General features: G+C 38.8%; 3 protein-coding genes across 8 annotated transcripts; 2 read left to right on the forward strand and 1 right to left on the reverse strand.

Annotated features, from left to right (window-relative positions):
* Positions 1 to 368: 368 nt before the first annotated feature.
* LOC127629204 (monoacylglycerol lipase ABHD6-like) lies at positions 369 to 5,624 on the forward strand. 4 transcript variants are annotated; one of them, XM_052106326.1, is made up of 9 exons: positions 369 to 488; positions 3,570 to 3,713; positions 3,936 to 4,092; positions 4,292 to 4,408; positions 4,555 to 4,687; positions 4,779 to 4,936; positions 5,017 to 5,071; positions 5,223 to 5,323; positions 5,435 to 5,624. In XM_052106326.1, the coding sequence occupies exons 2-9, from the start codon at positions 3,595 to 3,597 to the stop codon at positions 5,615 to 5,617; spliced, it is 1,023 nt and encodes a 340-aa protein (XP_051962286.1). In that variant the 5' UTR covers positions 369 to 488; positions 3,570 to 3,594; the 3' UTR covers positions 5,618 to 5,624. The 4 variants fall into 4 exon arrangements, with proteins under 4 accessions (XP_051962286.1, XP_051962287.1, XP_051962284.1 ...); XM_052106327.1 differs by having other exon boundaries at positions 4,295 to 4,408; XM_052106324.1 differs by having other exon boundaries at positions 5,223 to 5,624.
* A 740-nt stretch (positions 5,625 to 6,364) lies between these two features.
* Positions 6,365 to 11,187, forward strand: LOC127629266 (BTB/POZ domain-containing protein KCTD6). Of its 3 annotated transcripts, none has more exons than XM_052106416.1 (3): positions 6,365 to 6,497; positions 6,969 to 7,055; positions 9,470 to 11,187. In XM_052106416.1, exons 2-3 carry the CDS (start codon positions 7,029 to 7,031, stop codon positions 10,154 to 10,156), a joined length of 714 nt encoding a protein of 237 aa, XP_051962376.1. In that variant the 5' UTR covers positions 6,365 to 6,497; positions 6,969 to 7,028; the 3' UTR covers positions 10,157 to 11,187. The 3 variants fall into 3 exon arrangements, with proteins under 3 accessions (XP_051962376.1, XP_051962378.1, XP_051962379.1); XM_052106418.1 differs by having other exon boundaries at positions 6,373 to 6,502; XM_052106419.1 differs by lacking the exons at positions 6,365 to 6,497; positions 6,969 to 7,055 and adding an exon at positions 7,634 to 9,003.
* Positions 11,188 to 11,379: 192 nt separating this feature from the next.
* Positions 11,380 to 14,926, reverse strand: LOC127629265 (mimecan-like). Its single transcript, XM_052106415.1, has 6 exons — positions 14,669 to 14,926; positions 14,172 to 14,256; positions 13,892 to 14,053; positions 13,373 to 13,575; positions 13,176 to 13,268; positions 11,380 to 13,078 (listed from the first exon to the last, which is right to left on the reverse strand). Exons 1-6 carry the CDS (start codon positions 14,834 to 14,836, stop codon positions 12,911 to 12,913), a joined length of 879 nt encoding a protein of 292 aa, XP_051962375.1. The 5' UTR covers positions 14,837 to 14,926; the 3' UTR covers positions 11,380 to 12,910.
* Positions 14,927 to 27,351: the final 12,425 nt, after the last annotated feature.

Genomic DNA, 27,351 nt, shown 5'->3' on the forward strand with positions numbered 1-27,351 from the left:
CAAAAGGGCTTAAGGACAACGAAGTTAAGGTATTTGGGTGTGTGGCAGAACGGAATCGGGTAGCCACTCTATTTTGTTATGCTGTTGACCAATTAGAGATCATTTTTGACTAACTATTTAAGGAGGGATATCGTCGAGGGAATCGGAAGTGAACTCGTGACGTGAGAAAAGACGTTGCTACGGAGATGTGCGCTGTCTGTTAGAGAAAGGTGGGAGAAGTTGCGTGCTGCGGTGCGAAAAATGATTCCGCTTGGAAGAGAAGTGTGAATGGAAGCGCGCAGTGATCAGATTGTATGGCTTATGCTTTCCTGGGTTTGGACGCCGTGTCGATGTGATCGAGAGTGCAGCTGTGAAGCAAAGACGCAAACTCGTTTGCCGGTAGAGGTGTGAGCCTTGGATTAAGCCTCCCTGACTGTTCCCCTGGTCTGTGCTGCAAACAAAGCTCCTGTTACTTACCTGAGAGTCCAACTGAAGACCAGCGGTACCGGGTACGAGCTTGACGCCCCCACATTACATGCACACGCCTTGCATCTCATACAAACAGACACGCCACCCCTACTAAACACGCAATTGTTTATCTTTAGCGTGTAAAATGAATAAAAGTGAAAAATGAGTTGATTGGTTTGTTCTGACGAAGTTAATCTTTTCTCATCTCTAATTTTTTTTGGGGGGGGTTTATGAACATTGGACATATGGACTGAGACAAAATGTATGAAAGTAAGCCAAAACTTGGAGGAAACACCATTGCAGTCTTCATATTCTAGTTGTGTTTTATGTTTTTCTTTTTGTCTTGATCCCCACAGAGGTGTGATTTAAGTGAAATTGACACTAAAATAAACAATAATTTTGTTTTTGTAAATGAATTGGGAGTTTGCCTGTGTTTTAATTTGATTCTCCCTCCTTTCAAGTCCTTCATATGTAACTGGTGGTTTTTAATAAGCTATCTGGAGTTTATTTATTGACAGGATTAAAGGCCTGTCTGGCACCTGAAGGAATAAATAAAATAAACAGAGGAAATTGTTTTATTTCTGAAAGTTGATGGGCTGCCACCATTACAAGTGGCTATCACAAAACCCTGACCTCAATATGATAGAAAATTTGAGGGCAGAACTGAAAAAGTGTGTGAGCAAGGAAGCCTGTCACAGTAACGCCAGTTCTGTCTGGAGGAATGGGCCAAAATTCCAGCTAGCTTTGGAAGGCTACCCAAAAGGTTTGACCAAGTTAAACAATTTAAAGGCAATTCTACCAAATACTAACAAAGTGTATGTAAACTTCTGACCCACTGGAAATGTGATGAAAGAAATAATTCATTCTCTTTACTATTATTCTGACATTTCACATTCTTAAAATAAAGTAGTGATCCTAACTGACCTAAGACAGGGAATGTTTTCTGCGATTAAATGTCAGGAATTTTGAAAAACTGAGATTAAATGTATTTGACTAAGGTGGATGTAAACTTCTGACTTCAACTTTATACAAAATATAGAGTGGGAAATTCTGTAACACTGCAATTAATTTTCAGTGTCGACTAGACACCTAATGCAAAGTCAGAGTCTTGAGTTTGAACAGAACTTAGTGTAATTGCATTTTATGTTATAGGACGAAATCTTCTCTTTGTGGGCATGCACAGCCCCAACGTACCCTGCGAGTGGGTGTGTAAAGGGATTAATGGAATGGAGGAGAGAACTGGCCTGACAATATAAACGATATTTTAATGAGAACTTAATCCAAAAGATTAGCTTGATTAGCCTGATAAGGGGCCGGGTGTGTAAAATGACGACACTGCTCCGCCCTGTCAAATTCCTTCCTCGTTCTCTCTGGCCGGGGAGCCCCTGGCCCTTTCCCTGGGGGAGGGCGTGCCTTACACCCCATCTGCCGGCAGGTCATCCCCGCCTTCCTGAAGCAATAATGATTAAAATAGGGGGTACTTCCTGTAACAGTGTAGAACCCCCAACAAACAAACAAAAGAAAACGCAGTAAAATTTAAACGAGAGGGAAAAGGCCAACGTGGAGCACCAGTGGGAGAGAGCGAGAGAAGTGAGAAAGAAAAAAAACTCTTACTCGCCGGTTCTCCGATACGCTGTAGTCTGGTCCTTGGCCACTCCTCCACCCTCTAATGGATGACTGCCGTGCCTCCCCGGGCGGATCGGAGGCAGTCCTCCGGCCCCTGCCAGACGGAACACCCCACTGCATTCTCAGGGAACAAAAGGGTTCTTTCCTGCCCCTGGCAACTCCTCGTGGTCAGCGGCCGTTCCTCTGCTTTCAGGTGGCCGGACTCCTCCGTCCCCCGGCAGGTGGCCGCAGCTGCTCTGTTGAGGTGGATGGTAGCGGCGAGAACTCCACTACGGCGTATCCCTCCTCCTTCCCGGGTCTTCTGCACCAGTGTAAAGGGATGAATGGGAAGGAGGAGGTGAGAAATGGCTTGACAATAAAAACAACATTGAATTAAATTAAAAGATAAACACATGGGGCGGCTGCCCGTAAATGCTCTCTCTCTCCTGCACCACTGTCCGCAGTGAGCCTTTATCTGTCTCAGAGGCTTGGTTAGCCTGATAAGGGTGTCACAGGGTGTCAATCATTCACATGGGCAGACATCAGCACAGGATCAACTATGTAGTCAAGGAAAGAAGTGGGGGGATGAGCATATTCCAGGATCTCCTTTTTATATCACTGTTCTATAAAATCCCATATCCCATGGAACTGTAAATGCAAGAACACTTGATTATTTTAGACCATATGATTTTAATACAGATATTCTGTAATTGGTGACATGTAAAAAGAAAAGTATAAATTCAATGCAAAATCTGTATAAGCCGTACATGTAGCATCTCACTTATGTCTTTTGAATGAATTATTCTCTCTTAAATTGTCCCCTTGAACTGATTGATAGGTTGAAATCATTGGATAACCATACATCACATGTTGTTTTCTCTGGATACCATCTGAGTGCTTATTGGGCAAAGCAAGCAGCTGTCAGATTTGTGAACTTATAAGGACAGATAATACACAGACTATAGCCATGATATCTGAATGGAAAGCACTTTTTTGTTTCTTTGTATCTATGCTATTTGATACAGTTGTTGATTATAACAATGACGTTAATGTTGGAATAACCTTATTTAAAGTAACTTAATTGCTCTTAAACTTTTCCAGAATTATCTAAATTGATCTGTTTGTCAAGTAATAAAATTAGTCATAAGCCAATTATTTTGATGATTTACACATTTAAACTAAATTGTAACCTAAATTGTGGCAATATATTGTAGTGATACTTATACTCTAATTTGTAAAATGTTTCTTTGAATGTGAAAAAAAAAACTGCATTTATATACATTCCATGCAGTGACAAATAAAGGGATGAAATCATGGAAATGTAAATATTTTAAGCGCATGGTCAGATATCTGGGTTACATCTATTGATTAGACACAAACAGATGCTGCCAAACCTTCCCCCATCATTCAATCTCTATTAATCTGACCAATGCATATGGTGACTATAGCAGAACAGCAAAGCTATTGTGCAGTTCTACATCATTTTCTAACATTTTAATACATAACAATCGTTTCAGCTCTAGGTAAAAACAGAGAGTCACCATGGATCTGGATATGGTCAATATGTTTGCCATTGCTGCAGGGACTCTTGCGATCCCTATCCTTCTATTCATGGCATCCTTCATGCTGTGGCCATCATCACTCATCAAAGTCTATTACTGGTAAATACAACTTTAAAATACTGTATTAATACTAGCTACTATAGTTTACAATCAACTATAACAGTACAAATGCACTTATTCATGTAGATTTTTTTCTGTTATGCATTGTTACTTGTTTCTTTATTCTATGGTACCAACAGGTACACAGTTGCATAACAAAGCATCTGAATGCACATATTTTTGTTCATATTTCTGACCCATTAACACACCTGTGTTTTGGAGGTACTGGAGGCGAACGCTGGGTCTACAGGTGCGCTATGCAGACTGTGGTGGCTATCGCTTCTGTTACTCTTACAGGGGAAAATCAGGTCACAGACCCTCTATACTCATGCTGCATGACTTCTCTGCTCACAAGGACACATGGCTCCCGATGGTGAAGGTATAATATGTTTACAGGGCTTTGGTATAAGCATGGATTAAATAGGGAAATTCTATATTTTTTATTTGTATCAAAGGTGGGGAAATGCCATTCCCTGGCATCTTACCCAATTTAATCCCTGTGTGTAAAGAGGGAAAATACCATGGATTTTGTTCCTTATTACAGCATTTCAAAACAGGGTTTGTGTCTTCATTCTAAGCAGTACCTTCCCAAACATCTCCATCTGCTGTGTGTTGACATGCCAGGGCATGAGGGTACAACACGAACCAACACAGATGACTATTCTATCCAGGGCCAGGCCAAGAGAATACGACAGGTAATGACGGAATGGATATATGATTAAATATTTCCATTAAACCTACTTCTTTGATTTGAAATGGCACCCTAATACAGAATTTTTTTAATGAGTCTTGCATGTTTGTCTTGGATGTGAAATGCTAATGATTTTTACACCACTTTCAGTTTGTAGAGGCTATTCAACTTAACAGAAAACCCTTCCATCTGGTGGGCACTTCAATGGGTGGGACAGTGGCAGGCGTGTATGCAGCCTGCTATCCTTTAGATCTCTGCAGTGTGACCCTCATCTGCCCAGCCGGTCAGTCAATATATTTTGAATCCTACAAAATATAATAAATACAGTGTAACAAGAGTTACTCCCTATATTCTTTCCTGCATATTTTGTGAAGGTCTGAAGAACCAACATAAAAGCAAGTTTGACTGTCAGATGGATGATGTGGAGCACAGCCACTACAGGATGAACATTCCACTCATTCCATCCACCCCAGAGGAGATGGAGGAGATGTTGAAACTCTGCTCTCATGTGCGCTTCAGAGTGCCTCAACAGGTGAGACACATTGTTTTTTCAGACTCAGTGTTCAGTAACCCAGGACACTGTATTCTAGACACAGCTACCTTCCATTCCAGATTCTTCAAGGACTGGTGGATGTACGGATACCACACAATGACTTTTATCAAGAGGGTCAGTATAAATATACTTGCTGATATTGCATTATTACACTTTGCTCAACAATAATATACAAAATGTGACTTAAAAATTATCAGACTTTCTGTTGTTTTGCATAACTGTTCTTACTTTGCCTAAAGTAACTTCTCTCCAAACACCACCATAGTTTTTATGGAAATTATGAGTGAACACTCTAAATATGCCTTACATGAGCATATACAGCAAATAACTACCCCTTTGCAAATCATCTGGGGCAAACAGGACCAGGTAGGCTCTGTGTTGAAAGCATGCATATCTATTACCTATAAAGAGATTACACACACATGCATGCAGTTCACAAATACATCAATGCAAACATATTTCTGTCTTTATTGTCAGGTAGTGGATGTGTCTGGGGCAGCCATGCTTGTGGAGGCTCTTCAAGGCTGTCGTGTTGATCTGCTGGAAAACTGTGGCCATTCTGTTGTGATGGAGCGACCACGCCAGACAGCCAAGCTTATTTTAGATTTTATTATCTCTCAGCAGAGCACCGCGAGTGCAAGCACCAAGAAAAAATCCTGAAATGTCTATCGAGATATATATTGTGTGATACTTGTGTTTAAAGCAATAGACTCAAAGTTATAGTACACACTATAGAACAATTGTTTTTGTTTTTTGTAGTCTAGTTTTTATGATGCACTATTAAGCTGAAATGTAATTAAAGCTATTAAACAAGGTTGCACTATAAAATACATAACAATACATTAACTTAGTGATGCATATATAAAAATTATAATATTCATATTAGAAAATGAATATTCATTAGCAATCATTTTGCAGCATATACATGCAAACATCTTTAAGATCAATTACAGAAACTAATCCACCTAACAAAACATTATTGTGGTGGTACCATCAAGGTATTTGATATACCTTAGTACTGAATAAGTATATCATGGTAAATTTCAATGGTATTTACGTGTTACTCCATTGTACTTCAAAGAATAACAAGGTACTACCATATTAAGTGTCCACAAAACCATGGTATTAAAAATTTACCATAGGCCTATACAAAAAACAAAACATAACTTTTTGTTACTTTTTTTGGTACAATTATGCCATTAAATACACCTTTTATATGTAGTGATGTGATATTTGCACAAGGCAATAGCTATTTTCAGCACCCAATTGTAAGACAAATCCTGACACCTGATTTGAAATAAATCATTATTTATTTAGCAGTTCTTTTGACTCTCTCTGATATTTAAACAAGCTTCAACACAAAGCATAGATGTTGTTTTGAACATATGTATTTTCACTCGCGTTTTACGTGTATGTTGGTATGTCACGTGACAGTGCAGCTCCTGTGTTCTCGGCTCAGCTAATAGTTTTTTTTTGCTGTACAGCATCATCAAACCCGACGAACGGTGTTTAATTAATAGACAAACAGCACTAAAGATCGGTAAGGTGTGGTTAACTCATTTCTTTTAACAGAAAATGCGCCAGTTTTATATATTCATATGTTTATTCATTTCATTAGTGGTTAACAGGGAGCTAGCTGGCTAGCAAGTGTAACTAGAGAAAACCTTCAACCAAATAAAACGTGTTAGTGCTTTAAAATTAAAATTTTTATCAGGTTAATGTTACACACGTGGGACGTTTTGAAAGTATTTCTGGAAAACAGCTTGTAATAACGTTTCAGAAAGCCTAATATATCACCTGATTTACCAAAACTGCTAGCATGATATTAGGTACTGTATCTAAATAATTTGGCTTGTTGGATTAAACATTAAATACTGTTACATTGATTTCATGATATGTTGCCTGATTCCTTATGATTGAGCTTCATTATGATTTCAAATGTTTAAGTCTGGTTACAGATAATTACACTAAAGTTCCCTAAATTAATAAGCAATTTTGTCTTCCTTTGCAGGTCTCATCAAATATATTGAACATTTTCTGTAGGTCAAACCGGTCTATCTAAACTTATCAAATGGATAATGGGGACTGGGGGCAGAGGGTATGTGGAGTCATCTTTAAACAAAGGATTATTCTGGGTTCAATATAAGTTCAGCTCAATCGACTGTATTTGTGTATAATGTTGATTACTACAAACGTTTATTTAGACTCCTTCCTTTTCTTTAAAAAAACAAAAGAAGCAAAAGTCTAGATTGTAGTGAGGCACTTACAATGGAAGTGAATGGGGCCAATTTTTGGAGTGTTTAAACAGAAATGTGAAGCTTATAATTTTATAAAAGCACTTACATTCTTCTGTTAAAACTCGATTATTATTTAAGCTGTAAAGTTTAAATTGTCATTTTTACAGTCATTTTAGGGTTTATTGACATTATAGCGTCATGGCAAAAAGTTGTCAAATTTGCTTTAACTTTACAAAGAAAAGGTTAGGATGTGATTTTATCACACTAAAATCATGTTAACATGCATATTGTTCACATCTTGTGGCTATATTTTTGAAACAATGAGTAACACTAACTCAGATTTTAACTTGCTGTTGATTGAGCTTAAATTGTATTGAACCCGGGAACATTACTTTAAGTGTTTTCTTTTACCTTTATGTAACTCATTTGTATATTTGCTTAAAGGTGAAGTGTGTAATTTTTTGTTGTTTATATTCTTGTATTAGTATCCAACTTTTTATGCAGAGACTTTAAACAAAACATAAATATAACTTTGTATCAGTTTTTAAAGCTGCACTATAGAACTTTGTGCTTTCTAGATTCATCTGTGTTTAAAACCTAAAATTGTAAGCAACTTGTGGAGGAACATTTTACGTCAGTTGTGATTGGGCACTGCTCTTCTGTGCAGATGGATATCATGGTTTGATGGCTCAGAGATATTTACCTGCTGAACATAAGTCATGACATGCTATGTTCATGTTGATATTATGTTATTAGTTGAAATATTTATAACCAAGACATTGCTTACTTTGCGGAAGATGAACAGCACTCTTAATTACATTTTTAATATGATGATTCAAGTGTATTTTCCACTACACATTAGTGATTGTATTGTACTACACAATCAATTTAAGTTGTGAAACTCATGAAATGGCTGATATGAGTTTGGTTGAAGACACTTATTTTTATATTACAATCTACAGCCAAAGTGGACAATGCAAGTGAACCGTAATATTACAATAGTAGGTCTATGCACTAATAAATAATGATAGGGGATGAAATTACTTTATTGACCATGAAATTAATAAGCAGAAATCTGCAATATAATAACTATAATTAACAAAAAATAATACAAACTTTAAATCGTTTCTTTGGCAGTGAAGTTGAGAGAGATGGTTAACCCACTAAACAAATGAGTTGCCTATACATTCCAGTGCTATGAAATCAATACATCATAATCAACTTTAGATGAGTATACATTCGTGGGGAACTACCTTGTACCTGTGGCTTTTAGATGAAATTTAAAATGTTCTACCCTGTTTAGATTATAAAAGGACAATCGAATATGACAACGTATGCATTTCTGCGACTGGGGTAAAATAAAAGTAAGAAAACAGCATCACACACACACTTAGGGAGGAACACAAATACATGGAGAACCTCAAAAAAAAATTGCACTAAATCCTACCTGACAACTTTAAATAAAAATCATTATTGTAGGCTTACTGTAGTGAATTTGGGTAAGACAAGACATGGTTTTGAACACGGATTATTTTATAATTAACTCTTGTTAATTGTAACCAAATAAATCTGACATAGTGCAGCTTTAAATAACACATTTCTCCTTTAAAAGAGTAGTTAACCTACAATTGTAAATCTCCAATCATTTACTCACCTTTATGCCATCTTAAACATGTATAACTTTCTTTCTTCTGCAGAATAGAAGCAAAGATATTTGAATATGTATATGAGGTATTTTTGTAGATACAAAGCAAGTCAGTGCGGTCCAACACTTTCAAGCTCCAAAAGGGACACAAAGGCAGCATAAAGGTAATCCATACATTAATCCATGATTTCTGAAGGAAATTGATCAGTTTTGAGTGTGAAACATACCAAAATATATCCCCTTTTTTTTCAATAAATTTTGTAAAAAATATAAATATATAAAAATATAATAAATTTCTCCTCTGTGTGATCATGATTTGAACCTCGATTACATTGCACTTGGTGCATACATGAAGTGTAAAACATGGATTAAAATGGTTAGTTAGATTACCGTTATGCTGCCTTTCTATACTTTATGGAGCTTGGAAGTGTTGGACCCTATTGACTGGCATTGTAAGGATAACCACGCATGTCTATCAAAAACATTTTTGTTTGTGTTCCGAAGAAAGTAAGTCAGCATTAGGGTAGGTAAATTATTTTTGGGTGAACTATTTCTTTTAGTATTTTAAATATTATGCATATGTTGGGAAGTTTAGATGACATCATCTTTGTGTTTTTCCATATTCTTTAGTTGACTCACCCAGTCACCTTAAATGTTGGAGGTCATCTCTACACCACCTCTGTCTCCACTCTACAACGTTATCCAGATTCCATGCTGGGGGCCATGTTCCGTGGCGACTTCCCCACCACACGGGATGGTCACGGCAACTACTTCATAGATCGGGACGGGACGCTTTTCCGCTACATATTAAACTTCCTACGCACATCCGAGCTCACTCTTCCTGTTGACTTCATGGAGGTGGACCTTCTGCGTAAAGAAGCTGACTTCTATCAGATTGAGCCATTAATTCAATGCCTCAATGACCCAAAGCCTCTCTACCCTCTGGACACCTTTGAACAGGTGGTGGAGTTGTCCAGCACCCGTAAGCTCTCTAAGTACTCAAACCCCGTAGCAGTTATTATCACACAACTAACCATAACCACCAAGGTTCACTCACTGCTCGAGGGAATATCTAACAACTTCACCAAATGGAACAAACACATGATGGACACAAGAGACTGTCAGGTGTCTTTCACCTTTGGACCATGTGACCACCATCAAGAGGTGTCTCTTAGGGTCCACCTCATGGACTACATCACTAAACAGGGATTCACAATTCGGAACACACGAGTGCACCACATGAGCGAGCGTGCCAATGAAAATACAGTGGAGCATCATTGGACTTTCTGCAGGCTAGCTTATAAAGTAGAGGATTGACCAATTCATGAATGTGAACTGTGGAACTGCCATTTTAAATGTGGTCGCTGCTGTTTCCAGTGCTAAGTTTTAATCTGTATAAATTCCATTGTCAGTTGGGAACAAGCTCATTTATGTTGGGAAAAGAAAAAGTGAATGAAACATAAATTATTACATAATGCAATGCAGAATATTATTAAAGGGATAGTTCACCCAAAAATGAAAATTCTCCCATCATTTACTCACCCTCATGCCAACCCAGATGTGTTTGACTTTCTTTCTTCTGCAGAACACAGGTTTTTAGAAGAATATTTCAGCTCTGTAGGTCCATACAATGCAAGTGAATGGGTACCAAAAAAAATTAAGCTCCAAAAAGCACAAAGGCAGCATAAAAGTGACACATATAACTCCAGTGGTTAAATCTATATATATATGTGTAGAAGAGTAACAGATCAATATTTAAGACCTCTTTAAATTCTCCTCCCTGCCCAGTAGATGGTGATATGCACAAAAAATGCAAATCTCCAAAAACAAAAGATGAATGTGAAAGTGGAGAATTATAGTAAAAAAAGGATTCAAATATTGATCTGTTTCTTACCCACACTTAACATATCACTTCTGATTACATGGATTTAACCACTGGAGTCATATGGATTACTTTTATGTTTCCTTTATGTGCTTTTGGAGCTTCAAAATTTTGGTTGCCGTTCACTTGCGTTGTATGGACCTAAAGAGCTGAAATATTCTTCTAAAAATCATTGTTTGTGTTCAGCAGAGGAAAAAAAATCACATCTTGGATGGCATGAGAGTAAGTAAATGTCTAAAACAAAAAGTCTAACACGCATGATTATTATGATAAAATATGAACACGTTTGCAGTACATATACAAAGGATACCCAAAATACTTGCAGTAATATATGAAAACCGTTACCACAATTGTGTAGACAAATTAGTATCACCTGAAATTATGTTACAGGTATTCATCCCATCAGGTTATAATTCTGTCTAACATTGTGCACCACGTGCAACATCAGTATGATAACATGCATGTATTTCTAAGACTTTTAAGTATTAAATGTCAACATGCTGTATTGAATGTCCCTGATTTGTTGCATTGCTCTAACACAAAAAATAATAATATATGTTCTGAGCTTTAAGCTCTCTCCATCTTCCAAAGGCATCTCCAATTGGGGCAGCGATATGCAGAAAAGGACAGTGGCACCCCAAACCAAACGGCTCTTGTATGTTCTTTATGTACTGTACACAATTAAACACAGACACAATGCAATAGGGTTACAGATTTGCAAGGGATAAAGGATACTCAATTTGTCCGAGCACAAGCAGGGAGGTAGAAATAATCCACTCACTGTAAACACACACAAACAGACATACTGTACATGCACACATATCATGCATGACGCAACACACAAGCAAACCTGTATATGCACACGAAAAGAAACAAGCATTCAAATACACAGTCAGCGTCAATACTCGTTGATCTACCCAGGCCCAATTCCAGGTTTCTATGTTAATATTTGATGCATTCCATAGAAAGATTGCATAAGATAAACTTTATGATCCTGTTTTGGACTCTAACACTGGCTTTAATTGATGACACTTATTTGGTCACATATTAGCTGTACAGGTGGTACATTTGTGTTTATCCAAACAATGAATGTTGATTTACTCATTAAAATCTGAAACAAAAATATAAATATATTACATCACTTTTCTAAAGCGAACCTGTGTAGAACTCAGTATTGGTTTTGTTATGAATAAATAGTTATTGTTGCGTGCCTCCACAGATGATGTCTACAGAAGAAAGCAATCAGAGAGGGAATATTAACAGAAAATTGACAAGGGCTTGATTGTCCTCACTGAGTCTGAAGACAAACGAAAATCATGGGACTTCATCAGAAAACACTGAATATAGCACATGATCGATACGGAGACAAATACCCATTTTGGAACTGCTGTTGTGGTCAAATTATAATTAACATTGATATTTATTCAAATATTAATGTTGTTATACAAACACACTTGTATTTCTGCAAAACAGTGATACTGAAAAATGAAACCTCAATTGCAAGGCATTTCTGAAATGGACTGCATCATAATAGGACCAGACTAAGTAGATCTATTCCTGTAACAAAATATTGACAGTAAATTTTTCCATAAAGAAGATGCCAGCTTTTGTATTTTCTAAATGAGATTGACAATAAAATTGTTTGTTTGTTCTGTAACTAATAATACATTCTTCTAAAATGTTGGTAAAGGTCAGTAATAATGCATAACTTATGCCATTTGTGCATGAATTTGTGAAGATAATGTACTCAAATAAATTCATGTTTGGAATTTAAATCTATTAATCTTAAATCAGAAAGTATGTAGGTAAAGTCTGTTGGGCCAAGATTGATTTATTTCCCAACAAACGATTTAAATAAAACTAGCATTGAATGTCTTTTTCCATATTTATAGACATTTTCTGCATTAGTTTTACTGCAGTATTTTTCTGCATCTTTAATTGAAGTAATACATTTAATGAAACAAAAAAAAAATCATTCAACTGTAAAGTAACCAGTTGCCTATGTCTCTTACATATTATCTAAGTGATCTTAAACACTGTCTAAATGCTTTATTCATTCAAAATAAATCAACATTTTGTATTTAGCTGCAAGAAAGCTCTGAAAATGTGCTGCAAAGCATTGATATGACTCTTTAACATCATAACAGTGGTTGCCAGTTGGACAATGACTGAAGGAACATCTCAGAAGATCATTTGTAGTGTCCAATCGGTAGAGATCTCAGACAGATGAAGCTGTTGGGATGCTGAGCCAGCACAATTGGGTTTCCATCAAGCCGAACCTCCTGCATGTTGTACCTAATGTGTGTTTTGTTTCCCTTGCAGAAAGTTTCATCTGTGAATGTTGTTATATTGTTATTCTGCAAAAGATAGGCATAAGTTGAAAGACTATTTTTGACACTGAATACCATATGAATAAAGGTAAAAAGTCTACAAGGTAATCAGTGATAAACATACATGTAGATGAACTACACGCAGACTTTCAGGCAGGGGTGGGACCGCCTCCAGTTCATTATCTCCAAGGTAGAGGTATGCCAGCTTGCTGAGTTTCTAATCCCAATGATGGAAGTCAATTGTAACAAATAAGACTAGAATTGTCAGAACACTAACTTTGTGCAAAACATTTCTGATCTGATTGCTTTTATTAAATTTACCTTGAAAATGTTTGCTTTTACTCCCTTTGTTTTAAGAAGGTTGTGATTGACATTGAGAGACACAAGTTTTGCTGGCAAAATTGGCAGTTTGACCAGCTTGTTCTCAGCAAGTGTAAGTTCCTCAAGCTGACTTAGTTTTGAAAAGGCTCCATCCTCTATTTCAGAGATCAGGTTGCCAGTCAGGTCAATTCTTCTCAGCGTGGCTATTGAAAAACACAATATGGAGACACATTTACATATATGGACTTAACCACTGGACTGCTACTGAATTTGAAGCTCTTTTAAACTTGGTTATGTGCCGATAGTCCCCCTTTTCTCATGTACCTCATTGTTTGAAAATTCCATTTTGTACCAGTGACTCTAAGGGACCAAAGCACACTTGGGTGTTTTGCTTGTCTGTGTTGGAGCCTTAAGGAAGGTTTCAGTCATGTTTGCTTTGATTACATTGAGAAAGTTCCAAACATTATACATTGTTTTTATGGTGGCCACACCTAAAAGAGCTTTTCTAGCATTCCTCACCAATATCACCAAAGTCTTTGCTGGCTATTTTCTTGATTTTGTTGAAGCGTGCATAGAGGAAAGAAGTTTCCTTTGGCAAAGGTGGAACTGTTGTCATTTCAGGGGAAATCTCCTCACAGTACACGGATCCAGTAAGACACACACACATCAAGCAAGTAAGTTCTGAAAAACGAATACATAAAATCGACTCAAATCACTGCATATAAGATAATAATAATAAAAGCACTGTGGGTTTCTTTTTTAATTATTTTGAATGCAAAACAAATTAATGAGTAAATACCCTTATCATCTTTATTGTCTGCTCCAAGATTTTTGTCATCTGCATCGCCTAGACTATCGTAGTCTGGGGTAGGAATGATCTTTTTCTATAGTATCACAAAAAAGAGATTTGCACAGGACCGGATAATTATAATTTTGTTTTTATCTCACAAACAGTATGCAATGAACATGTTGACATGCTGTTTTGCCTTTCCAAATCTTTGGTCATGAATCTGAAATGAAGAGTTGATGGTGCTTCTTTCCATTGGCCATAATCCCATTATGGATTTAACTGGTTTCTCATTGCAAACTTTTCTTGCAGCAAGATTTATGACATCTGGCACTCTGATTTCACAAATGTACGTTACATTTGAGCCATCAAAACCAAAAAATATTCATATGAAAAGGAAACTCTATTGTAATGTCTAGCTAAATATTGCAACTAAATCCAAAATATCACATTTTAATTGCATTAAAAGCCATTCATTAATAGCATAATTCATTAATAGCATACTGTACCTTTCCTCTCTTGACTTCCATGAAAACTTTATTCTCTGAGGCTAGTTGTTCATGATCTATTATTTTCAAAATTCCTCTGTTTCTATGCACGAGATTATAATTTCTTTCTGTTCCACAAAACATCCAAGGTACAGTCATGAAAAAGAGTAAAATCCACAAATATGGCATCTTGTGAGAAAAACAGTTCTTGCTCTGACTACTGGTGCGTGTGTGCAAACCCAGACCTTTAAAGTGCTTCTTGAGTGACTCCCTGTGAAACATTAAAAAAACAACTCATGAAACTGGCCTAACCCACTGTGTGCTATCTTACACAACAGAGCATGCATGCATTCAAAATGACTCAAAAGTTTCTTGATACATGACAAAGGACATCTTATCTGATAAACCTTTTTCAAATAATTTTTTAAATGAACCTTACAGGCAGCACAAAACTTCATCAGTCCTGACGGAACTCCTTAAGCCACTAATAAACAAATACATCGATGACACTTTATACTTCCATATTCTATTATATTGATGACACATTATACTTCCATTTGCCATTAACAATCATATACTATAGGTAGGCCTAATTCTTAACAGATTAGCAGTGCTGGGTGTACAAAGTAACGTGTCACTGTAATCTAAATACATTGCGCTGTATTGCAGTAATGTAATGTGTTACTTTTAAAATTAAGTAGTCTGATTACAGTTACATACATGAATAAAATTATGTTACTTGGATTACACATTTATTGCTAAGAAAATAATATTAAGCAGAATGCATTTAAAAATGTATTACGTTCCTATGTTAGTACTTTTATGTGTTGCTGTATCAGCCAATGAGCATGCGCTCTAACAAACCACCATGGCATTGAGGACATGTATTGAGGCGACGGCAGATGAGTGAGCGGTGAGGTGGAAATATGTGCTCTTGTATGTTCTTTATGTACTGTACACAATTAAACACAGACACAATGCAATAGGGTTACAGATTCGCAAGTGATAAAGGATACTCAATTTGTCCGAGCACAAGCAGGGAAGTAGAAATAATCCACTCACTGTAAACACACACAAACAGACATACTGTACATGCACACATATCATGCATGAAGCAACACACAAGCAAACCTGTATATGCACACGAAAAGAAACAAGCATTCAAATACACAATGGTTTTACAATCAAAGCTGATTGCTAATGTGTTTTCAGAAATGTTTTCAGTTCATTAGTATTCTTTTTCTGTCTTTTACACAAAAACAAACACAGGTAAACAAGCATACTGTACACATACATGACACACACAGCCAATAAGGTTGTAGATAGCTGTTAAATTGCATTTTTAGAAATGTATTGGATCTATTTAGCCAAGTTGCTTTGTCATGTTGCTGAAATTTTGCTATTGTTTTCAGTCAGTATTACAGTACTAAAAGAGCTATTAGTCAAGTCATTTTTATTTGTTTAGCGCCTTTTACAACACACATCGCTTCAAAGCAGATTTACAAAAGATCAGGCATTAACAGAAGATAAAACTGTAATATCTATAATGTCTATGAGTCATCATTGTGTACAGTAGTTTGATAAAATATAATTGTGAATTGTGTTTCAAAATAAGTCATTAAATAATAATTGTATTAATAACCCCAGTGAGCAAGCTGAAGGCGACTGTGGCAAGGAACACAAAACTCCATAAGATGTTGATTAATGGAGAAAAATAACCTTGGGAGAAACCAGACTCGCTGTGGGGGCCAGTTCCCCTCTGGCTAACATCAGGAATATAATGCCAATATTACTTATGTATAGTGCAAGTCATGGTTTAAAATGATTAAACTAAGTAAGTGTTAAGGGTCAGTGTTTAAACAAAGATTTTATTTGAACTGTAAGATTAATGACTAATGTCTTTGTAGTCCATCCTGTATTTACTGCAGAAGTTCACATAGATGCAATTGTCCTTGTTAAGTTGCTGATGAATAATTTTGTTGGCAATTGATAGTCTATATATTCCATTTCAAGAGTGTAGTCCATCAAAAGTCAGAGGTGATGCAGGCAGAGATCAGTGAGGTGCATCACAGTTCAACCTGGCCTGTAATTTCAGTGAGGTCTATCCTAAGTCCAAGGTTCAATCAATGACATATGAAGTATTCCATGTCTTATGGTTGAAGTTGGCATCGGTTCATCCACTGAAGTCCATCATAATAGACTGATGATGCCATAGTCATCATCACACAGCAACATGTAGCAGTGGTGTCCAACACGAAGCAGAGCTGGATCCAGCCGGTTCTGGTGACCTATAGGAGTCCCGAGGTTGAGACAGGGAAACAAATAAATTAATATTAGCATAGATGCCATTACATTTATTGCAGAGTTATAGATCATGATCACTGTTTCTGGTTCCGGCAGACCTAACTAATTGTGAGTTGAAGGATAAATTAGGTGTATGCCTGAATTTAAACAGAATATTAAAATTAATAAGAAATTTAACAGGAAGCCAATGTAACAATGATAAAATGGGGTTCATATGATCATATTCCTTGGTTCTCAACAGCACTCTGGGTTCTACATTTTGAACCAATTGAAGTTTATTTATTGATCTTGCTGGACATCTTCCCAATAATGCATTAGCCTACAATAATCTAGTCTTGAGGTCATGAACGCATGAATTCGTTTTTCGGCATCAGCAACAGGGTTGCACTATCATCGATGGCAAAATTATGATTATAATACATAGATTTTTTGGAATGTGTATTGCCATGGATTTTGCAAGATCGCGATTGACATGATACTTGATACTTTACACATTAAAACATGAAATGCATTAAAAATACATTAGTTGTTTTTAATGCAAAAAATAACTAACACGCCTATTTTAAATGTATTTGGTATATGAGGGGAGATGCATTGGGGAGTTTTTATTCTGATGTAGGCTGCAATAATAAGTTCATAACTTTGGGCGTTATCTGTTAGTCGCGCTGGTACGCACAAATCATTTTACGCATTCGCAAGTGTGATGCAGTGGATTTTATGTTTATTCATTTTTATTCAAGGGCATTATAGAATTGGTAAATGTTATTTTTCTAATGTTGCTAATATTGTTTAAATGGTTATTTGTGCTTTGTTAAAACAGAGTGTTATTTGCATTTATTAAATTAATTATTTTCTTTTGGCATACCTGCGTGATGACGTCATCGCATGCTTTAGCAGGTGGCGCGGCCGTGATGTGCTTCATTCTGAGTAAATACGACGACAAGAAAGCGGTTACGGCAGCGCTCGTTTTATTTCTTCTGTAATCTTTTTATACTTCTTTTCAGGTAACTAAAACACACTTGGGTTTTGAGTATAAACATTATTAATGCAATACTGATGAGTTGTGTGTGTGTTCAAAGAAGTTGTGTTACTATATTAACCGTGTGTAATGAGAGTAGTATGTCTCAGCACATGGTTAGCAGGGCTGTTTTGCAATTAGCGTGATATCCCGCTATTTATTATAAATGCTCATTATGTCGATATTATTTGAGTGTATAAGAGTGCATGATGTTGTTTCAGTTTATGAGTTATCTTAAACTTGCATTTGGATAATTTAATGCTTTCATGCCCGTTAACTGAGTTATGCATTTCATTTGTCTTAATCAATCTGATACGTGACTTTGTGCGACTTTATATCAGAGACGATGGAGTGAACTGAATATTTCGGCTGCATTGTTGTGTTATTAATTTCATACTGTCATTTAGAGTAAACATTCAGTCTGAAAATGTTTTCTTTGGTAAAGAACATGAGATTTGAGTGTCACGTTTCTAGTGTGATAAGAAATGTTTGAAGTCACTTATGTTTACAGACAGTCATTGCTGTAAAGTGATAGTGATACATGCACTGATAATGTAATGTACTGAGCATTTGTTATACATGTATACCTTTTATGTGCTTCATTCTGAGTAAATACGATGACAAGTAAGCCATCACTGCAGCGCTCGTTTTATTTCTTCTTTAATCTTTTTATACTTCTTTTCAGGGGTATTACAGTTTTTGGAGGCACTGCTGGGATTGATGTTCGGTGGAGTGACTCCCTGACTGGTAGAGCCCATTTAGCAACATCGTCCCCTTCTTAGTGACCCAGATGAGCAGTAGTGTGAGACATCTAGGATGAGGGGTGTAAAAGACTGATTGAGCAGCGTGTGCACTTGGAGTTGCAACCAGTAGTCGCAAGGTCAAGTCAGTAAGGTAAACACCACCCTCAACAGAACTGTCTACACGGCAGCCGAAAATGGATGAGCTTAAATGTCTTCAGGATGAAATTGGTGAGAAATTATGCACACTTTCATGTGAAAAGCTGAAAAAACTCAGTGTCTCTCTTCACCTAACACGAGAGGATGAGACAAATGTGACTCGTTTATCCCTGTTGAGCTGCCTTAGTAACTATCTTCTGAGAACTGAGCTAGATGAGTTAGAAGATGGCGGCATGGCTGAACTTTTGATAATCAATGACAAACTGAGTCAGCTCATGGGAATCACAGTTAATGCTTCGGAGCCAGGGACCCAGAGAGTGGAAAATAAACCTGGAGACATGCACATTAGTCCCGCCGCACTACATAATGCAGGAAACCGACAGACATATGCAGACCATGCCCCAGTTTATTCACCACACACATTAGATAGACAAGTTAACTCCGCATGGCAGAAAGACTTCAAAATTTCTGGTCTAATAGGAGACCCAGGACAGAAGGATCGTCTCTCATTTTCCAGTCTGGCACGGCAGATAGAAAGTGGACTCAATAAGGCTATCCAGAACAGGAAATAATAGATTCTGTCATCAGAGCTATCACACCAGGGCTGCAGCTGCGGAGCTATCTGGAGGGAAAGGCAGGGCTGACACTCCCAATGCTGAGACGGATACTTCGGTCTCACTATCAGGAGAAAAATGCTACTGAACTATATAAGCAGCTCACCACCGAAGCTCAGCGCACTAGAGAAACGCCACAAAGCTTCCTAATACGAGCCCTTGATCTTAGACAGAAAATTCTGTTTGCTTCTCAGGAGGATGACTCAGGCTTAAAATATGATCCTGCCTTAGTCCAGAATATGTTTTTGCACACAGTCTTGACCGGGTTGCAAAATGATCGCATCCAAAGTGACCTTCAACCATGTCTGTCAGATCCCACTGTTCTAGATGAAGTGTTGCTGGAAAAACTCAATGTCGCTTGTTCCAATGAATCTGAAAGACAAAACAAGCGAAAATCAGACAAGAGTGGTACTGTTCACGCTGTGCAGCTAAGCGAGCCTGTCCCTGAACAAAAATTCCAGCCCAAACCGTCTAAGCTCGATTTAATGTCACAACTGAAAAGTCTGAGTGATGATATCATGCAGATTAAAGAGACAATGCAACAACCCTTCTCTGTTCCTCAGCAGTGTTTTGCAGTCTATAACAAAGTACCAGAAGCAGCAGTGTCTCCACAGCATCAGGTCTCATCTCAGGGTTCCCGAAAGACATCAGGATGGAACCCAGTCCAAGAGCATCAGACCTGGAAACCAGATACAGCTACATGCTCACAGCAGGCAGGTCCATACATGCCTCCCCACCAGTTCTCACAAAGTCAAAAACAAGTGAGGGAACAGAACATACCGCTTACACCTGCAAATCCAGCTCAGTGTTCCCCTGTCCCACGCGAACATAATCTTCAGCCGAGTCAGCATTATACAGTACCAGAGGCTCACCATGGACAACCATATGTGTATCCTTCTCCTCAGCAGCATCCCATGTCCATCAATTATGCAACTCATCCTTCAAATCTTGCAGCATCACAGTATTATCCCCAGCAGTTTATGGCGCCACCACAACAGCACCCTTATCAGTTCCGCCAGCCCCGTCCCTCACGAGCCAGACAATGTTTCCATTGCCAGCAGCGTAGAACAGAGGAACCTTGTACCCATTGTTACCACTGTGGCAGCAGCGAGCACTTCTCAGCTGGCTGTAGGAGTAAAGGCACCAGGCCTCAGTCAGGAGCTCCGTTAAACAGGAGCAGGTTGCCCCCAAGGGACAGGGTGTGATCCGAGCAGTAGCGAAGTCCCAAAAATATGAGAGACGTAGCATTAACCATCAGAGACAGCTTGATTTCCAGTCCCTTGATAGTATTTTAACAGCCACTTGTCAAGTTAACCAGCATTCTGCAGTCACGTCTTTAGTGGGCAGACAATGTCTTGTGACCTGTTATTTACTGGGGCAAAAGACAGAAGCATTATGGGACACAGGCTCAGTGGAAAGCCAAATACGCACCGGAAGTGACAATGAGAAACATTTCGGAGGCAACAGAAGCACCGGACAGTCTGCGTCTGGTGGCAGCCAACGGAACAAACATGCCATACAGTGGATGGGTGGAGATGACCTTTAAGCTACCATCCCCTGTAATGAATGTGAAACAGTTAATCATTCCTGTGCTTGTCTTGAAGGACCAAGAATTGTCTAGACCTATCATTGGGTATAACGTGATAGAACAAATAATGAGACTGAGTGAAACAAATGGATCTCATGATGCGACTAATGCGTACTTGTACAAAACTGTCAGGAATGCTTTCCCTAGCATAAAGAAAAGAAGAGTACATACCTTCATCAATTTGGTGACTGCAGAAGGCTGCAACGAGTACACAGCAAGAACAACGAAGGAGCCTGTGAACATACGGAAGCACACTGTTATGCAGATTCAGTGCCAGGTAAAAGCACTTCATGTGAAGCAAGATAGTGTGCTGCTGTTTGAACCACATGTCAACCCACCATATCCTGATGGCCTTGAACTTTTTGATACCCTCCTCACTCTGAAAAGGGGGAGTCGCCCCGTGGTTACTATCAGTGTGCAGAATGGAACAGACCATGACATCACACTCAGCGGCAGAACCGAGCTAGGAACATTGCAGCCGGTTAAGTCTGTCTTCCCAACTGCAAACCAACCGTGTTCAGCCACAGCCTCTGTCATTCAGGTTCCACCAGAAACAACCGGTGGAGATGGTAACCAGGCCTCATGGGACCCCCCAGTTGATGTGAGACATTTAACTCTGCTCCAACAACAACAAGTGAAGCAGATGTTGCATGAGGAATGTCATGCCTTCTCAATGTCAGATGATGATATTGGCTGTGTTCCAGGTTTACAACTGAGCATTTCTTTAAACGATAGCACCCCTGTTGCCCGCACATACACATCAGTCCCTAAACCATTATACCAAGAGATGAAAGATTACTTACACGACCTGATTGCTCAAGGATGGGTGACGAAGTCTCATTCCCCTTACTCGTCCCCAATTGTCTGCGTCCGGAAAAAAGATGGCAGTCTCAGGCTGTGTATTGACTATAGGGGCCTGAACAGCAAAACAATCCCTGACCGCCAACCAATACCCAGATTGCAAGATATCCTAGATGGCTTGGGTGGCAATGCGTGGTTCTCTCTGCTGGACCAGGGAAAAGCGTACCACCAAGGATTCATGTCCCCGGCAAGCAGGTATCTGACTGGATTCACAACACCATGGGGCCTCTACGAGTGGATTCGTATCCCCTTCGGCCTTATGAACGCACCCACAGCGTTCCAACGGTTTATGGAGGAATGCCTGGAAGGCTTGAGAGATAAAATTTGCATACCCTATTTAGATGACATCCTGGTCTTCACTGAGTCCTTCAACGAACAGGTGGAAGCGGTACGGAGAGTGTTGAAAAGGTTGCAATCCTATGGAGTTAAGTTAAAACCAAGAAAATGTGAGCTCTTCAAGAAGGAGGTGCATTACCTAGGAAGAATTGTCTCAGCCGAAGGGAGTAGTATGGATCCCGTGGACACTGTCATTGTAACGTCGCGTAAAGAACAGAAACCGCGCACAGTGGGAGAGTTGCGCAAGATTCTTGGCCTGCTCAGCTATTATCGCCAATACCTCAAAGATTTCTCCCGGATCGCCAGTCCCCTCTATGACTTGTTAAAAGCTAACACTGACGGTGAACCACAGAGAAAAGGAAACCACAACATAAGAAACAACAAACGGAATCATGTGGTGCCATCAAGTAAACCGATTGAGTGGACAGAACACCATCAGGAGATACTTGAGAAGCTGATTGATTGCCTGGTTCAGCCTCCGGTTCTAGGGTTTCCAGATTTCTCCCAACCATTCATACTCCATACAGATGCATCCAACCAAGGGTTGGGAGCAATCTTATACCAGAATCAGAAGAGCAAGCTGAGAGTAATTGCCTATGGTTCCCGAACTTTGACAGCAGCAGAAAAAAATTACCACCTGCACAGTGGGAAATTGGAATTTTTAGCTCTGAAATGGGCTGTAACAGAAAAATTCAGAGACTATCTGTATTACGCACCAACCTTTACAGTGTTCAGCGACAATAACCCATTGACCTATGTCCTGACCTCTGCAAAGTTAAACGCCACCGGGTTTAGATGGGTATCAGAGCTCGCAGACTTTCACTTTACCGTCCCGGTAGGGAAAACATAGATGCAGACTCACTCTCCAGGATGCCAGTCGACCTGGAAACGACAATGAGAGAATGTACTGAGGAGTTCTCATCTGACTGTGTGGGGGCGGTAGTACAAGCAGTGGAGATCCAGCGTAACCCAGATGTGTTCCTTGCTGTGGCCTGTCAGAGTGTACCAGTATGTGTGGAAGAAAATGAAGGATTACTTCAACCCCTGTCAAAAGAAGAAATTAGACAAGCACAAAAGTGTGACAAGGACATTGGAGTGATCATTGAACACTTACAAGCAGGATCTAGGCCTCCGCAGCATTGGCGGTCGGTCAACTCACTATCAAAAGTTCTTTGGAGAGAATGGGATAAGCTGAAGCTGGATGAACATGGCATTCTGTTCTGCCAAACATCTCACAGGACACAGCTGGTATTACCAACTCAGTTCAAAACAACTGTTCTAAGGGAACTACACAATGAGATGGGTCATCAGGGCCTCGACCGCACAATGAGCCTCATCAGGGATCGGTTCTTCTGGCCCTACATGCAGAAAGACATTGAAAACCATGTCCTAAGAACCTGCTCCTGCATCAAACAAAAAAAAAACCATGCCGTGAGACAAGAGCGCCACTTAAAAGTATCAAAACGACCCATCCATTCGAATTGGTGTCTATTGACTTTCTTCATTTGGATAAATGCAAGGGGGGCTATGAGTACATTTTGGTTATCATTGATCACTTCACCCGGTTTGCACAGGCCTATGCCACAACCTCAAAATCAGCAAAAACAGTGGCTGACCGTTTATTCAATGATTTCGCCCTCAAGTTTGTGTTCCCATCCAGAATTCACCATGACCAAGGAGGAGAATTTGAAAATCAGCTGCTCACCCAACTAAAAAAGTATAGTGGAGTGGCCGGCTCGAGGACCACCCCCTACCACCCCCAAGGAAATGGACAGGTGGAAAGATTTAACCGGACATTACTGCAGATGCTGAAAACTCTGACTGAAAGACAAAAATCTAATTGGAAGGATGCACTCAACAAATTAATCTTTTCCTACAACTGTACTAGATGTGACGTGACTGGCTTTTCACCTTTTCATCTGCTGTTCGGTCGTTCACCAAGGCTGCCCATCGACGCTCTTTTCGGACTCAACTCCGACAACAACTCTCAGAGTTACAGTGAGTACATGGAACAATGGACAAAAGGGATGCAGGAAGCTTGTGAGATAGTGAGAGAACAGGCAAACAAGTGTGCTGAAAGGAACAAAAGGAATTATGACCAAAAAGTGAGGTGCACCGACCTGTTCCCAGGAAGCAGGGTCCTCGTGAAAAACCTGACTCCAAGAGGTGGGACCGGGAAACTGCGGAATTACTGGGAGGATGAAGTTCACATTGTCACACGCCAAGTGGCAGATGATGCACCAATCTATGAAGTAAAACCTGAGCAAAGCAAAGGTAGATCAAGAGTTCTACATCGCAATCTTCTTCTTCCATTTGACAATCTACCTCTGAATATCACACCAACTCAACGTATCAAACCAAAGCAAGGACATCAACCAAGAAACAGCGGAACTCAGCCCACCAGGGAGAGAGAATGTGAGCCAGAGTGCGATAATGAAAGTGAAGAGGATGAGTACTCCTTCAGAGTGGAGCCATATAAGATAAGACCACAAGAAAGCAGTAATCTCCTAGGAAACAGGGATCTGTTACCACCACAGTCAGTACCTTGTGAGCCGCTATCTAGCTCTCCAGTGTCGGAATCATGGCCACAGTCACCTCCCGCTGAGTCAGAGGTAAAGTTTCTAGATCCAGCCCCTGCACCTGTAATGAGACAAAAGTGTCATGAACCCGAACCAACTGTTGACCCTATGGAACAAGACTTACCTGTGGACGAAACAACTGAAGCGCTTGGGTCCAGTCACAGGACCTCAGAGGAGGAAAACGAGCACCAACTCGCCAGGAGGAAGCGACGGCCACCAAAAAAGTTTACCTATGACAATTTTGGGACCCCATCATGCTACAATGTGCAGATGGTGGGAAATAACCACTACCCACACCTTGCATCTAGGGGAATGACCGCTGGTTGTCCCTGGTTGTCAACGCCACCTTGTTACCCCCAGCTCTCATACGTGTGCTATTAACTCTGAAATGCACTACCACATAACCCCCCTCCCCCATATCTAGTCACTGTATGGTCTGCGTTGAAGGTATGAAATGCCAATATACACCACGTTACCCAGAAACTGTTTATTGCCCATAGTGAGTAACTAGTGAAAAAAAATTAGAAAGCAGACAATGGACTGTTAACACCTATTACGAAAATGGACTGTTGTGCGGTCCTGAAACTGTGGACACTTGGAGACCTTCTTGTTGACACTTTTTGGATGTTTTTCTTGCTTGAAGGACTTTTTGCCATTTTTGTCGGTGCAAATTAATGGACTGTTTTTTTTTCCTAAAAGAGACTCTGTGGTTAAAGTACTTTCGTGTTTGACACGAACCAGGGGACTATTACGAACTAGTGCCTCTTGCCTGTTAAGTAATCGGACTCTTGTATGGTAAAATTATTGTTGTAGCAGAAATACTAGAGAAAAAAAAACTGTGTTGTAAACTCTGATGTTGCATACAACAACTGATGGCTGGAGTTAAATATTTTAAATTGAGCATTGCTCTAACTGATTCTTAAAGCAATATGATGTCGGGACGACATCTTATTTTGAGGGGGAGTGTGATGCAGTGGATTTTATGTTTATTCATTTTTATTCAAGGGCATTATAGAATTGGTAAATGTTATTTTTCTAATGTTGCTAATATTGTTTAAATGGTTATTTGTGCTTTGTTAAAACAGAGTGTTATGTGCATTTATTAAATTAATTATTTTCTTTTGGCATACCTGCGTGATGACGTCATCGCATGCTTTAGCAGGTGGCGCGGCCGTGATGTGCTTCATTCTGAGTAAATACGACAACAAGAAAGCCATCACTGCAGCGCTCGTTTTATTTCTTCTTTAATCTTTTTATACTTCTTTTCAGGTAACTAAAACACACTTGGGTTTTGAGTATAAACATTATTAATGCAATACTGATGAGTTGTGTGTGTGTGTTCAAAGAAGTTGTATTACTATATTAACCGTGTGTAATGAGAGTAGTATGTCTCAGCACATGGTTAGCAGGGCTGTTTTGCAATTAGCGTGATATCCCGCTATTTATTATAAATGCTCATTATGTCGATATTGTTTGAGTGTATAAGAGTGCATGATGTTATTTCAGTTTATGAGTTATCTTAAACTTGCATTTGGATAATTTAATGCTTTCATGCCCGTTAACTGAGTTATGCATTTCATTTGTCTTAATCAATCTGATACGTGACTTTGTGTGACTTTATATCAGAGACGATGGAGTGAACTGAATATTTCGGCTGCATTGTTGTGTTATTAATTTCATACTGTCATTTAGAGTAATCATTCAGTCTGAAAATGTTTTCTTTGGTAAAGAACATGAGATTTGAGTGTCACGTTTCTAGTGTGATAAGAAATGTTTGAAGTCACTTATGTTTACAGACAGTCATTGCTGTAAAGTGATAAAGTGATACATGCACTGATAATGTAATGTACTGAGCATTTGTTATACATGTATACCTTTTATGTGCTTCATTCTGAGTAAATACGACGACAAGTAAGCCATCACTGCAGCGCTCGTTTTATTTCTTCTTTAATCTTTTTATACTTCTTTTCAGGGGTATTACACAAGCAGTCATTTTCACTCGCATTTATCGTATCCTAACTGCGTAAATGAAAAGCCCCTCCTTAATTCGAGCACTGAAGAGTGCCTTTCATATTCCCATTTCGTATGATTTAATGAATTCAGAATGCAAGCACAAGTGATTATGAAGAGACTAGAAAAACAACTTAAGGAACAGATTTTGAATGCTTTTGATTAAGTTTTAGCTGACAATAGGCTTAGACTCGTGTCTCCTTATGATGTTAAGTTTATGTGATATACATAACGGGACATTTGTGGAACTTTTGATTTGGAGGAAAAGGGAAAGAAATTTAGTGGAGAATGCTGGCCATGGAAATTATGGATGGAGTTCAACAGGAAATTATTATTAGCTCAGGAATCTTGGAGAGAGCATGTTTGAATATGGTGAACTTTTAAAACCTGCAAACTCAAAAACAGAAATCTATGAAAGTAAAGTTCTTTGAGTTGCCTCTACTAAAGTCAGGTTATGAAAACAGTGTCTTGTCTATCTCTTTATGATGTCCAAAA

This window comes from Xyrauchen texanus, chromosome 35 (genome assembly GCF_025860055.1).
Source record: "Xyrauchen texanus isolate HMW12.3.18 chromosome 35, RBS_HiC_50CHRs, whole genome shotgun sequence".
NCBI classification, from domain to species: Eukaryota; Metazoa; Chordata; class Actinopteri; order Cypriniformes; family Catostomidae; genus Xyrauchen; species Xyrauchen texanus.